The 13,926-nt window shown below is 42.4% G+C and overlaps 1 protein-coding gene across 1 annotated transcript in view; it reads right to left on the bottom strand.

The window, feature by feature from the left end:
• LOC126236754 (probable actin-related protein 2/3 complex subunit 2) overlaps positions 1–13,926 on the bottom strand; it is a 56,697-nt gene that overhangs the window by 13,750 nt on the left and 29,021 nt on the right. The window contains exon 5 of the mRNA XM_049946294.1: positions 128–348. Within this exon, the coding sequence (XP_049802251.1) occupies positions 128–348 (221 nt within the window). The remainder of the gene's footprint in view (positions 1–127; positions 349–13,926) is intronic.

Below are 13,926 nucleotides of genomic sequence, written 5' to 3' on the forward strand. Positions count from 1 at the left end.
CACATAGATTGTGAGACGTCTTCCCAAAAACAATGGGAGTTGATATTGTTTTTCATTGCATAAGCATACAGGGATTTACATTTCCACAATCTGTCACAAGATCGTACAAAGCTAGCCAGAATCTTACCAAAGGTTATATATCCAATGTTTTCTCCTACTCTGGCATCAGTGTTTTGGAGTTCAAGAGGTGGTTCTCTGTGACTGAACAGAACCTGGGGAGCTGTATGGCTTGCTCTTCTTCCTTCTTTAAATTCTTGCATAAACACTTTTCCAATTATGATATCATCTTCATCTTTAAATATTGTACTAAAGACAACGGTCACTCTATCAGCTTTTGCCTCAACATACCTGTAAGCAGACAATTACTTGTCACATATATTGCATAACTCTTAACAAATTTTAAACTCATATTTTGTTACTATAAAAAAAGTAAGAACACAATAAATCTTGCATCTATTAAATAAGATCTCTAGTAATATAACTGCCAAACAGCATGGCAGGCTACTACTATCCTCCTGCATTCGTACCTATTATTTTACCCCTTCCCAATCACAACCTGCTTGCTTCTACTGCTTCAATCTAAACTGAAAGTATCATACTGTAGGGAAATCAGAAACTCATCAATAACCATTTTTAAAAACTAAGTACATTCTTCATCAGTATGTTTGTGACACATTGCCTACAATAAAATTAGGTAGCAATCACTGATTCAACCATAAAGGTGTGGAAAACCAAGAAGTATCACAATAAATCTGATAAATGTGCCATGCCTTTGGACTTTTAGCATTTAATTTGTGTCACTTTGGCAGCTTACAAAGAAACTCAACTACTTTTGTTAGAGTTGAGCCATCCACTCAGTTATTCCTGTGCAGCCTATTTTGTACTCCTACCTGTAACCCCAAAGTTCATTAATGAAGCTCTTCTTTAATTTTTACTGTCTTATGTTCATTGGCTGCATGTCAATTACAATGCACAAAAATTGGGCTAATTTCACAAGCATTACAGCTTGTGATTTTGCAGCCAGAGACGTTAACATGCCAGTTTTCAGGGCATGGTACTGTGTCATATGTAATTAACTGTCACTGATGAAACCAATTTTCCAACCGGGGTTAGAGTGGCCTTCTAGTCTACCACACCCAGAAAACTTTCATTTTAACATTACAGTGTATTCCGTAATACACTTTTGTTTGGTCTTTATGAAATATATTGGATCTAAAATAAGTATATGAGAAGATCAGCAGTGCTCTTAACACACGTCAACAGCATACTGTGGAATATGTTACTACAAAGCTTGGAAAATAGTAAATGTCGGAAAGACACATCCACACATGGGTGTGAATGATGCATCGTCCCTCACAGCTAACTACAAAAATCACCCAGTCTGATCAAAATAGAACCCATCCATTTCCCATAACTGCCACTGTACTCCAAAGGCCTTTTTTACGGTAAATTTGTCTGACACATATGAGCTGCAGAAAAAAAAAATATTGCAGCATACTGTGTTCTGACTACTGTGGCACAAGGGTTAAAGTTGCTAGCTGGCAACATGCAGATCACTGGTACCATTGCTGTCACTCGGAATTATTGATTATTTAACATCTGTGATTTCTGGATGGTTCTGGTACTCATTTATCATTGGTTTAGAATCAAAACCTCTTACCGCAAACATAAAACAAAAATATTTTTGTTGCATTATTAGGAAGAGAACCCAGTTTCTTAACTATTACTAAGCCAATGGAAAAAAAATGACTTTTGTGCTGTCCTCTAGTGAGGAATAAAAGAAACCACATATATTGAAAGTGCTGGCAGGTCGACAGACACACAAACAAACACAAACATACACACAAAATTCAAGCTTTCGGATTGGGAGAGAGGTTTGGATCCGAAACCTCTGTCCTATCCAAAGGCCTCACCTTCAGCCCCACTCCCAGATTCAACCAAACAGCCCTCGTCAAAGATTTACTGTCCTACACTCGTACTCTCTGCTGGAAGTATCACTTTGCCACGAAGAAAAATGATCCTAATCCTACTCCTAATGATCCAACTCCCCAAGACACTATCCAAATTGAACCCTGCCTGGAACAGTTCCGTCCTCCGTCACAGCGGGACCCACCTCCTCTTCCTCAAAATCACCCTCTCCAAACCTTCCAGGAATTTCTGACTTCCAGCCTTGCCTCTCAATCCTTCTTAAAAAACCTTAATCCTACTCCCAACATCAACACTGCTGAAGCCCAGGCTATCCGTGATCTGAAGGCTGACCGGTCCATCGTCATTCTTCCGGCGGACAAGGGTTCCATGACCGTGGTACTTGATCGTCGGGAGTATGTGGCTGAGGGACTGCGTCAGCTTTCAGACAACACCACATACAAAGTTTGCCAAGGTAATCCCATTCCTGTTGTCCAGGCGGAGCTTCAAGGAATCCTCAGAACCTTAGGCCCCCTACAAAACCTTTCACCCGACTCCATCAACCTCCTGACCCCACCGACACCCCGCACCCCTACCTTCTTCCTAAAATTCACAAACCCAATCATCCCGGCCACCCCATTGTAGCTGGTTACCAAGCCCCCACAGAACGTATCTCTGCCTACGTAGATCAACACCTTCAACCCATTACATGCAGTCTCCCATCCTTCATCAAAGACACCAACCACTTTCTCGAACGCCTGGAATCCTTACCCAATCCGTTACCCCCAGAAACCATCCTTGTAACCATTGATGCCACTTCCTTATACACAAATATCCCGCACGTCCAGGGCCTCGCTGCGATGGAGCACTTCCTTTCACGCCGATCACCTGCCACCCTACCTAAAACCTCTTTCCTCATTACCTTAGCCAGCTTCATCCTGACCCACAACTTCTTCACTTTTGAAGACCAGACATACCAACAATTGAAGGGAACAGCCATGGGTACCAGGATGGCCCCTTCGTACGCCAACCTATTCATGGGTCGCTTAGAGGAAACCTTCTTGGTTACCCAGGCCTGCCAACCCAAAGTTTGGTACAGATTTATTGATGACATCTTCATGATCTGGACTCACAGTGAAGAAGAACTCCAGAATTTCCTCTCCAACCTCAACTCTTTTGGTTCCATCAGATTCACCTGGTCCTACTCCAAATCCCATGCCACTTTCCTTGATGTTGACCTCCACCTGTCCAATGGCCAGCTTCACACGTCCGTCCACATCAAACCCACCAACAAGCAACAGTACCTCCATTACGACAGCTGCCACCCATTCCACATCAAACGGTCCCTTCCCTACAGCCTAGGTCTTCGTGGCAAACGAATCTGCTCCAGTCCGGAATCCCTGAACCATTACACCAACCTGACAACAGCTTTCACATCCCGCAACTACCCTCCCGACCTGGTACAGAAGCTAATAACCAGAGCCACTTCCTCATCCTCTCAAACCCAGAACCTCCCACAGAAGAACCACAAAAGTGCCCCACTTGTGACAGGATACTTTCCGGGACTGGATCAGATTCTGAATGTGGCTCTCCAGCAGGGATACGACTTCCTCAAATCCTGCCCTGAAATGAGATCCATCCTTCATGAAATCCTCCCCACTCCACCAAGAGTGTCTTTCCGCCGTCCACCTAACCTTCGTAACCTCTTAGTTCATCCCTATGAAATCCCCAAACCACCTTCCCTACCCTCTGGCTCCTTCCCTTGTAACCGCCCCCAGTGTAAAACCTGTCCCATGCACCCTCCCACCACCACCTACTCCAGTCCTGTAACCCGGAGGGTGTACACGATCAAAGGCAGAGCCACATGTGAAAGCACCCACGTGATCTACCAACTGACCTGCCTACACTGTGACGCATTCTATGTGGGAATGACCAGCAACAAACTGTCCATTCGCATGAATGGACACAGGCAGACAGTGTTTGTTGGTAATGAGGATCACCCTGTGGCTAAACATGCCTTGGTGCACGGCCAGCACATCTTGGCACAGTGTTACACCGTCCGGGTTATCTGGATACTTCCCACTAACACCAACCTATCCGAACTCCGGAGATGGGAACTTGCTCTTCAATATATCCTCCCTTCCCGTTATCCACCAGGCCTCAATCTCCGCTAATTTCAAGTTGCCGCCACTCATACCTCACCTCACCTCAACAACATCTTTGCCTCTGCACTTCTGCCTCAACTGACATCTCTGCCCAAACTCTTTGTCTTTAAATATGTCTGCTTGTGTCTGTATATGTGTGGATGGATATGTGTGTGTGTGCGAGTGTATACCCATCCTTTTTTCCCCCCTAAGGTAAGTCTTTCTGCTCCCGGGATTGGAATGACTCCTTACCCTCTCCCTTAAAACCCACATCCTTTCGTCTTTCCCTCTCCTTCCCTCTTTCCTGATGAGGCAACAGTTTGTTGCGAAAGCTTGAATTTTGTGTGTATGTTTGTGTTTATTTGTGTGTCTGTCGACCTGACAGCACTTTCATTTGGTAAGTCACATCATCTTTGTTTTTAGATATATTTTTCCTACGTGGAATGTTTCCCTCTATTAAAACCACATATATTGTTAGGCAAACATTAAGTGAGAAAACTATGCATAACTTTTCTGAGGTACAAGGTTTCCATTATAAGCCAATGTTGTGCAATAGTGGAATTTGCTATAATACCCTACATATGTATAAACAGGACAACTCTGCTGAGAAATACAGTTCACCCTTGTACTTTTGTGTATGCTGAATAAAAATGCTTTCAGTGTGAAGTGTTGCTTCTTGTATATGATCCTGATTTCATAATCAATGGATACAAAAGCACCAGTGAATCACACAAACATCAGGCATATGTAATGGTGCAACTCAAATACAGGAGGGGTGTGGTCATGACACCAAAATGGAGTTTAACAGTGCTGAAAAATTATGCACAATTGCTACTTTTGTTTTCTGTACTAATTTATTTCTGTCAGTGTGTCAAATTCAGTCATTAAATAAGTAACTTTGATTTTTGGTGATTTTAGCTGAACGGGCATGTTTAGAATACTAAGACTGGAGATATCATTTGAGGCTATAAAGATTCTGTTCGTTGCTTCTCTAAACCAAACAATAAAAGCAAGCCAAACTGTTTATATGAGGTGTGGCTATAAAATAATGGGACTGGTGTTGTCACGGAATAAATGCACTCGTGTGAACAACAAACAGCTGCGAAGTGTGAAGCATTCTCAGTCATATGCAGCATCTCTGGGTCTATAGACAAATCAGTGTGGTCATGGCCTTCATTTTTGTAAGAGATAACACTTTGTTTTGCCAGAAAAATTAAAAGTGTAATTGTTGTTTGTTGTGGTCTTCAGTCCTGAGACTGGTTTGATGCAGCTCTCCATGCTACTCTATCCTGTGCAAACTTCTTCATCTCCCAGTACCTACTGCAACCTACATCCTTCTGAATCTGCTCAGTGTATTCATCTCTTGGTCTCCCCCTATGATTTTTACCCTCCACGCTGCCCTCCAATACTAAATTGGTGATCCCTTGATGCCTCAGAACATGTCCTACCAACCGATCCCTTCTTCTGGTCAAGTTGTGCCACAAACTTCTCTTCTCCCCAATCCTATTCAATACTTCCTCATTAGTTATGTGGTCTACCCATCTAATCTTCAGCATTCTTCTGTAGCACCACATTTCGAAAGCTTCTATTCTCTTCTTGTCTAAACTATTTATCGTCCATGTTTCACTTCCATACATGGCTACACTCCATACAAATACTTTCAGAAATGACTTCCTGACACTTAAATCTATACTAGATGTTAACAAATTTCTCTTCTTCAGAAACGATTTCCTTGCCATTGCCAGTCTACATTTTATATCCTCTCTACTTCGACCATCATCAGTTATTTTGCTCCCCAAATAGCAAAACTCCTTTACTACTTTAAGTGTCCCATTTCCTAATCTAATACCCTCAACATCACCCAACTTAATTCGACTACATTCCATTATCCTCGTTTTGCTTTTGTTGATGTTCATCTTATATCCTCCCTTCAAGACACCATCCATTCCGTTCAACTGCTCTTCCAAGTCCTTTGCTGTCTCTGACAGAATTACAATGTCATCGGCGAACCTCAAAGTTTTTATTTCTTCTCCATGGATTTTAATACCTACTCCAAATTTTTCTTTTGTTTCCTTTACTGCTTGCTCAATATACAGATTGAATAACATCGGGGAGAGGCTACAACCCTGTCTTACTCCCTTCCCAACCACTGCTTCCCTTTCATGTCCCTCGACTCTTATAACTGCCATCTGGTTTCTGTACAAATTGTAAATAGCCTTTCGCTCCCTGTATTTTACCCCTACCACCTTTAGAATTTGAAAGAGAGTATTCCAGTCAACATTCTCAAAAGCTTTCTCTAAGTCTACAAATGCTAGAAACGTAGGTTTGCCTTTCCTTAATCTTTCTTCTAAGATAAGTCGTAAGGTCAGTATTGCCTCACGTGTTCCAGTATTTCTACGGAATTCAAACTGATCTTCCCTGAGGTCGACTTCTACTAGTTTTTCCATTCGTCTGTAAAGAATTCGTGTTAGTATTTTGCAGCTGTGGCTTATTAAACTGATTGTTCGGTAATTTTCACATGTGTCAACACGTCCTTTCTTTGGGATTGGAATTATTATACTCTTCTTGAAGTCTGAGGGTATTTCGCCTGTTTCATACATATTGCTCACCAGATGGTAGAGTTTTGTCAGGACTGGCTCTCCCAAGGCCGTCAGTAGTTCCAATGGAATGTTGTCTACTCCGGGGGCCTTGTTTCGACTCAGGTCTTTCAGTGCTCTGTCAAACTCTTCACGCAGTATCGTATCTCCCATTTCATCTTCATCTAAATCCTCTTCCATTTCCATAATATTGTCCTCAAGTACATCGCCCTTGTATAGACCCTCTATATACTCCTTCCACCTTTCTGCTTTCCCGTCATTGCTTAGAACTGGGTTTCCATCTGAGCTCTTGATGTTCTTACAAGTGGTTCTCTTATCTCCAAAGGTCTCTTTAATTTTCCTGTAGGCAGTATTTATCTTACCCCTAGTGAGATAAGCCTCTACATCCTTACATTTGTCCTCTAGCCATCCCTGCTTAGCCATTTTGCACTTCCTGTCGATCTCATTTTTGAGACGTTTGTATTCCTTTTTGCCTGCTTCATTTACTGCATTTTTATATTTTCTCCTTTCATCAATTATATTCAATATTTCTTCTGTTACCCAAGGATTTCTACTAGCCCTCATCTTTTTACCTACTTGATCCTCTGCTGCCTTCACTACTTCATCCCTCAAAGCTACCCATTCTTCTTCTACTGTATTTCTTTCCCCCATTCCAGTCAATTGTTCCCTTATGCTCTCACTGAAACTCTGTACAACCTCTGGTTCTTTCAGTTTATGCAGGTCCCATCTCCTTAAATTCCCACCTTTTTGCAGTTTCTTCAGTTTTAATCTACAGGTCATAACCAATAGGTTGTGGTCAGAGTCCACATCTGCCCCTGGAAATGTCTTACAATTTAAAACCTGGTTCCTAAATCTCTGTCTTACCATTATATAATCTATCTGATACCTTTTAGTACCTCCAGGGTTCTTCCATGTATTCAACCTTCTATCATGATTCTTAAACCTAGTGTTAGCTATGATTAAATTGTGCTCTGTGCAAAATTCTACCAGGCGGCTTCCTCTTTCATTTTTTCCCCCCAATCCATATTCACCTACTACGTTTCCTTCTCTCCCTTTTCCTACACTTGAATTCCAGTCACCCATGACTATTAAATTTTCGTCTCCCTTCACTATCTGAATAATTTCTTTTATTTCATCATACATTTCTTCAATTTCTTCGTCATCTGCAGAGCTAGTTGGCATATAAACTTGTACTACTGTAGTAGGTGTGGGCTTCGTATCTATCTTGGCCACAATAATGCGTTCACTATGCTGTTTGTAGTAGCTTACCCGCATTCCTATTTTCCTATTCATTATTAAACCTACTCCTGCATTACTCCTATTTGACTTTGTGTTTATAACCCTGTAGTCACCTGACCAGAAGTCTTGTTCCTCCTGCCACCGAACTTCACTAATTCCCACTATATCTAACTTTAACCTATCCATTTCCCTTTTTAAATTTTCTAACCTACCTGCCCAAATTAAGGGATCTGACATTCCACGCTCCGATCCGTAGAACGCCAGTTTTCTTTCTCCTGATAACGACATCCTCTTGATTAGTCCCCGCCCGGAGATCCGAATGGGGGACTATTTTACCTCCGGAATATTTTGCCCAAGTGGATGCCATCATCATTTAATCATACAGTAAAGCTGCATGCCCTCGGGAAAAATTATGGCCGTAGTTTCCCCTTGCTTTCAGCCGTTCGCAGTACCAGCACAGCAAGGCCGTTTTGGTTATTGTTACAAGGCCAGATCAGTCAATCATCCAGACTGTTGCCCCTGCAACTACTGAAAAGGCTGCTGCCCCTCTTCAGGAACCACACGTTTGTCTGGCCTCTCAACAGATACCCCTCCGTTGTGGTTGTACCTACAGTACGGCTATCTGTATCGCTGAGGCACGCAAGCCCCCCCATCAACGGCAAGGTCCATGGTTCATGGGGGGGAAAAGTGTAATATTAGAGCAAAAATGAAAGTGTAATAATAGAGCAACAAACTGTCATGAAGTTTCACATGGAACTTGGAAAAACTGCTACCAAAACCTAGCATTTACTACAAGAAGGGTATAGCTGTTTATAGCATATGCAAGTTTTTGAGTGATTCAAAAATTTCCACAATGGCCAAGAAGATACTGAAGATGACACACACCCAGGACAGGACACCTTTCAATATCAAAAATGGATGAAAATACCAAAAAAGTAGGTAATCTGATTCAATGTGACCAGTGTCGAGTATTCTATTGACTGCTGAAACTGTAGGAATTGACAAAGAATGTATAACGCAAATTTTACATAATCAGTTTAACACGGCAAAAATGTGTGCAAAACTGGTGCAGGCAATTCTCATGTCTAAACAAAAAGCAGCTCGTGAAAATTTTTGTACTGACACTTTCAATATTACTGAAAATGATCTTAATTTCTTGAAAGGAGTTATAACATGTGATGAATCACAGTTTTCACTTATGATCCTCAAACTAAGCACCAATCCAGGCTTTGGAAAGGTCCAACTTCACAGAGAACAAAAAAAGTTTGAATGAGCAAATCAAGATTCAAAGGGATGATGATTGTTTTCTTCAATATTCAAGGAACTGTGTACCTTCACTGGGTACCTGAAGGTCAAACAATTAAATCAACAATAAATCAAGGTTCTTGATCAACTCTGCAAGAAAATAAGAAAAAAATGACCCAAATCGTGAAAAACAAGTCATGGGTTCTGCACCAACACAACGCACCAGCTCATACCGCACTGTCTGTTATGAAGAACAGCATCCCAATATTAGACCACCGACCTTATTCACCTGACCTAGAACAACATGACATAACTATTCCTCAAGGTCAAACCTGCATTAAAAGGAATAAGATTTCATTTTCTCGATGCAGTGAAAGAAAAAGCAGCACACATCAAGGAGCTCACAGAGGTAGGCTTCCTAGGGAGTATAGTGAGGGTGACAACAGCTAAATATATATGTATTTGAAATAAAGTGTTTTACAGCAATAGTTTTGTTGTTTTATAACCATGCCTCATACATAACATTGCAAAATTCTTTATAGCCTCTGAAGATGTCTCGTGCATTAGAAGATGAAATGGTAGGCACAGGGCATGCCCTATACCATAGCCTAAATGACTAAAATCACCTACAGACTGATGGAGATGTACAAATTCTGTTCAGGTAGTTACACTTTTTATTCACTACGGAGCACATTTCACACCGTTTTCCCAGCTTTGCACTGAAGACTTTGTTGCAGGTTTTTCGAAAACTCTTCCAAAATGCCTCTGAGCACTATGTGACTTAACATCTATGGTCATCAGTCCCCTAGAACTTAGAACTACTTAAACCTAACTAACCTAAGGACATCACACAACACCCAGTCATCACGAGGCAGTGAAAATCCCTGACCCCACCGGGAATCGAACCCGGGCGCAGGAAGCGAGAATGCTACCGCACGACCACGAGCTGCGGACGAAAACTCTTCCAATGGCAAACTCTTGCACAAACAATTCCACACACATTTTCCACGAATTGTGTTTCACATAACACTCATTGTTTTATCAAAGGAACGATTTTGTGCTAAATTGAACTAGTCGCTGACTATGTTTGGTCAAGTCAATTCAACATAATGATAAAATGTAGCAGATGCACATGTGCAGACATTTGATGGCAAGACTGGTGCATAAGAATTACAGTTTCCAGCATTTTCTGTGTTGAGCAGCTGTTCTGTTCATTCCCTCAATTCCATGTCAGTCTTAGAAGAATTTTCTGGGCCAGTTTTATTTTGCTTTCCTTGAATGTTTTTCTGCAACTTACAAGGCCTCTTCAGCAACTCAACTAACGTCATGAAGTTGCCTGACACGTAGGGTACAACCTGCTGCATTCATCAGGCCTTCCTTTGTAGGTATGCTGTCAGAACATCTTATCAGGGTGGCACCCACCCTTAGATGCTGTGTCTGAGAGGTCAAATGAAAAGCATACCGTGTTCAACTTTCCAGATGGTTCAGGATCCATTAGTATACTAACATCACTGCAGTTGTGGGCCGAGTCAACAGAGATGTTGCACTTCCAGAGTTAAAGTCAAAGTGCCTAACATCCAACATCACCTTAAAGAAGGCCTTCTGTGTATTCAAATGAAATGTTTCTATGTCATGCACAATATTCTTTAAACCAAATTACAGCTGTAAGCTAAATGTTGCAGTCTGACAATCTTAAAGATAATTTGCTTCACTTTCTAACCCATCAATAATAGCAAAACAATGTAGAAACATTTCCATGTAAGAGCTCTTAGTTGCACTAATATCAGAACAGTTTATGCTCAAGAGCTTCCTCACCCTACAATGGCCACCGTCCACTGTAAATCCACCTCTGGCTACCTCATACAAGCTGCCATCCAACCAAATGACAACAGTACGGCACACCTCTGGCATGTTTCTGCTCTCACATTGCTAAGCATAAAATTGTTTATTACTGTAGTTTGATTTTCCATGCAAAATAATGTAAGTGAACTGACTGAAGACCACGCTTTAACACAATACACTTAGGCTGCTGTATATGCATCTATCAATCATCATTTTGCTATTTCAAACAATGGAAAATCCAGGATGGAACGTGACAATATTATGAGATGGAAGTTGCTATTCACCATATAGCAAAATAATGTAAATAAACCAACTGAAGAAGATGCTTCAACACAATACACTTAGGCTGCTGTATATGTGTCTATGAATCGTCATTTTGTTATTTCAAACAATGGAAAATCCAGGATGGAATGCGGCAATATTACGAGATGGAAAGTTGCTATTCACCATATAGTGGAGATGCTGAGTCACATATAGGTACAACAAAAAGACACTCACAATTATAGCTTTCGGTCGTTAAGGCCTTCAACAATAGACAGACATACGTGTTCTCTCTCTCTCTCTCTCTCTCTCTCTCTCTCTCTCTCACACACACACACACACACACACACACACACGCACACACACACAAATGCAACTCACACACACGGTTGCAGTCTCAGGCAAGTGAAACCACTCTGCGAACAGCAGCACCAGCCGTGATGGGAGTGGCGAATGGGTAAGGAGGTGGCTGGAGTGGGGAGGGAGAGGAATAGTATGGTGGGGATGGCGCACAGTGAAGGTTAAACTGATGGCAGGGGAGTGGAGGGGCAGGGGAGAGTGGGGGGGGGGGGGGAGGAAGTAGTGGAAAAGGAGAGAAATGAAAAGACTGGTTGTGGTTGTGGAATGATGGCTATGTAGTGCTGGAATGAGAACAGGGAAGAGGCTGGATGGGTGAGGAGAGTGACTAATGAAGGCAGAGGCCATGTGGGTTACAGGAACGTAGGATGTATTGCAGGGAAAGTTACCACCTGTGCAATTCAGAAAAGCTGGTGTTGGTGGGAAGGGTACCTATGGCACAGGCTGTGAAGCAGTCATTGAGATGAAGGATATCATGTTTGGCAGCATGTTCAGCAACAGGGTGGTCCATTTGTTTCTTGGCCACAGTTTGTCAGTGGCCACTCATGCGGACAGACAACTTGTTGGTTGTCATGCCTATATAGAATGCAGCACAGTGGTTGCAGCTTAGCTTGTAGACCACCTGACTGGTTTCACAGGTACCCCTGTCTTTGATGGGATCGGTGATGTTTGTGACTGGACTGGAGTAGGTGATGGTGGGAGGATGTATGGGACAGGTTGTGCATCTAGATCCATCACAGGGATTTGAGCCATGAGGTAAGGGGTTGGGAGCAGGGGTTGTGTAGGAATGGACAGGTATAGTGTGTAGCTTCGGTGGACAGCAGAATACTATTGTGGGAGGGGTGGGAAGGGTAGTGGGCAGGGGAAATTTCTCATTTCAAGGCATGACGAGAGGTTGTCAAAACCCTGGCATAGTATGTAATTAAGTTGCTCCAGTCCTGGGTGGTGTTGAGTTATAATGGGAATGCTCCTCTGTGACTGGACGATGAGCCTTAGTGAGGTGGTGGGAGACAGGAAATATAAGGCATGGGAGATTTGTTTTTGTACAAGGTTGGGAGGATAATTATGGTTGGTGAAGGCTTCGGTGAGACCCTAAGTATATTTCAAGAGGGACCGCTTGTCACTGCACATGCAATGAGCACGGGTGGCTAGGCTGCATGGAAGGGAATGGGTGGCAGCTGTCAAAATGGAGGTATTGTTGATGGTTAGTAGGTTTTATATGGACGGAGGTACTGATGTAGCCATCTTTGAGGTGGCGATCAACATCCACGTAGGTGGCTTATTGGGTTGAGTAGGATCAGGTGAAGCAAATGAGGAGAAGTTGTTGAGGTTCTGGAGGAATGCGGATAGAGTGTCCACACCCTCGATCCAGATCGCAAAGATGTCATCAATTAATCTGAACCAGGTGAGGGATTTATGATTCTGGGTGTTTAGGAAGAATTCCTCTAGATGGCCCATGAATAGGTTGGCATAGGATGGTGATATGCGGGTACCCATAGCTGTACCGAGGATTTGTTTGTAGGTAATGCCTTCAAAGGAGAAGTAATTGTGGGTGAGGATATAGTTGGTCTTGGTGACTAGGAAGGAGGTTGTTCGTTTGGAATCCATCGGGTGTTGGGAAAGGTAGTGTTACTATTTTCTTTTGAAACCCTATACTCAATGTTCATTCTTATTTCTCTTCTTTCCTGTGTTTCTCTTGGCACCTTACAAATCGCACTGCACATTCCACTTACTAGCCACAATGCATCAACCGTCTCGGCCGTGCACTACAGATGGCTACAAGATCACATTGATCGTTGGTGCAGCATCTTATGTCCCACATGAATCAGGCCGATATAATTAATCCTATACTTCCAAATTGATCACTCTCCCTGCATCATTTCCTGTATTTTTGCCTGTTATCTCCCGCACCTCTCCCATGCCATATGATCTTATATCTCATCCTACAAACCCATCCCCACCCTCCCATACTTTCTCCATTCTATCCCAGTTTGCTCCCACTAATTCCACCATCCAGTCACATCTGCCGTCGCTCTTCTTCACATTTACCCTTTACCCACATGAAGTTATTCTTTACCCTTGTGATTTTTCGCCACTTTTAGTGAGTTTTCTCTATCACTGACTCATGCAGATTTCAACTTGTTTTCCCCTTTTGCATCCATTTAATCCTTTTTGTGGATTTTCACACATATTTGGGTGGATGTTTGCGAAATTTTTCAGACATAATTCTACATTATTTATGTAATTTTTCACATTTTTCCACCACCATGGATCCTTGCTCCTCCCATCTGCATCAATACAGAAAAGTTTCCTTATCCCTAGCCAGATCCCATCCC

This window comes from Schistocerca nitens, chromosome 2 (genome assembly GCF_023898315.1).
Source record: "Schistocerca nitens isolate TAMUIC-IGC-003100 chromosome 2, iqSchNite1.1, whole genome shotgun sequence".
Classification (NCBI taxonomy): Eukaryota; Metazoa; Arthropoda; class Insecta; order Orthoptera; family Acrididae; genus Schistocerca; species Schistocerca nitens.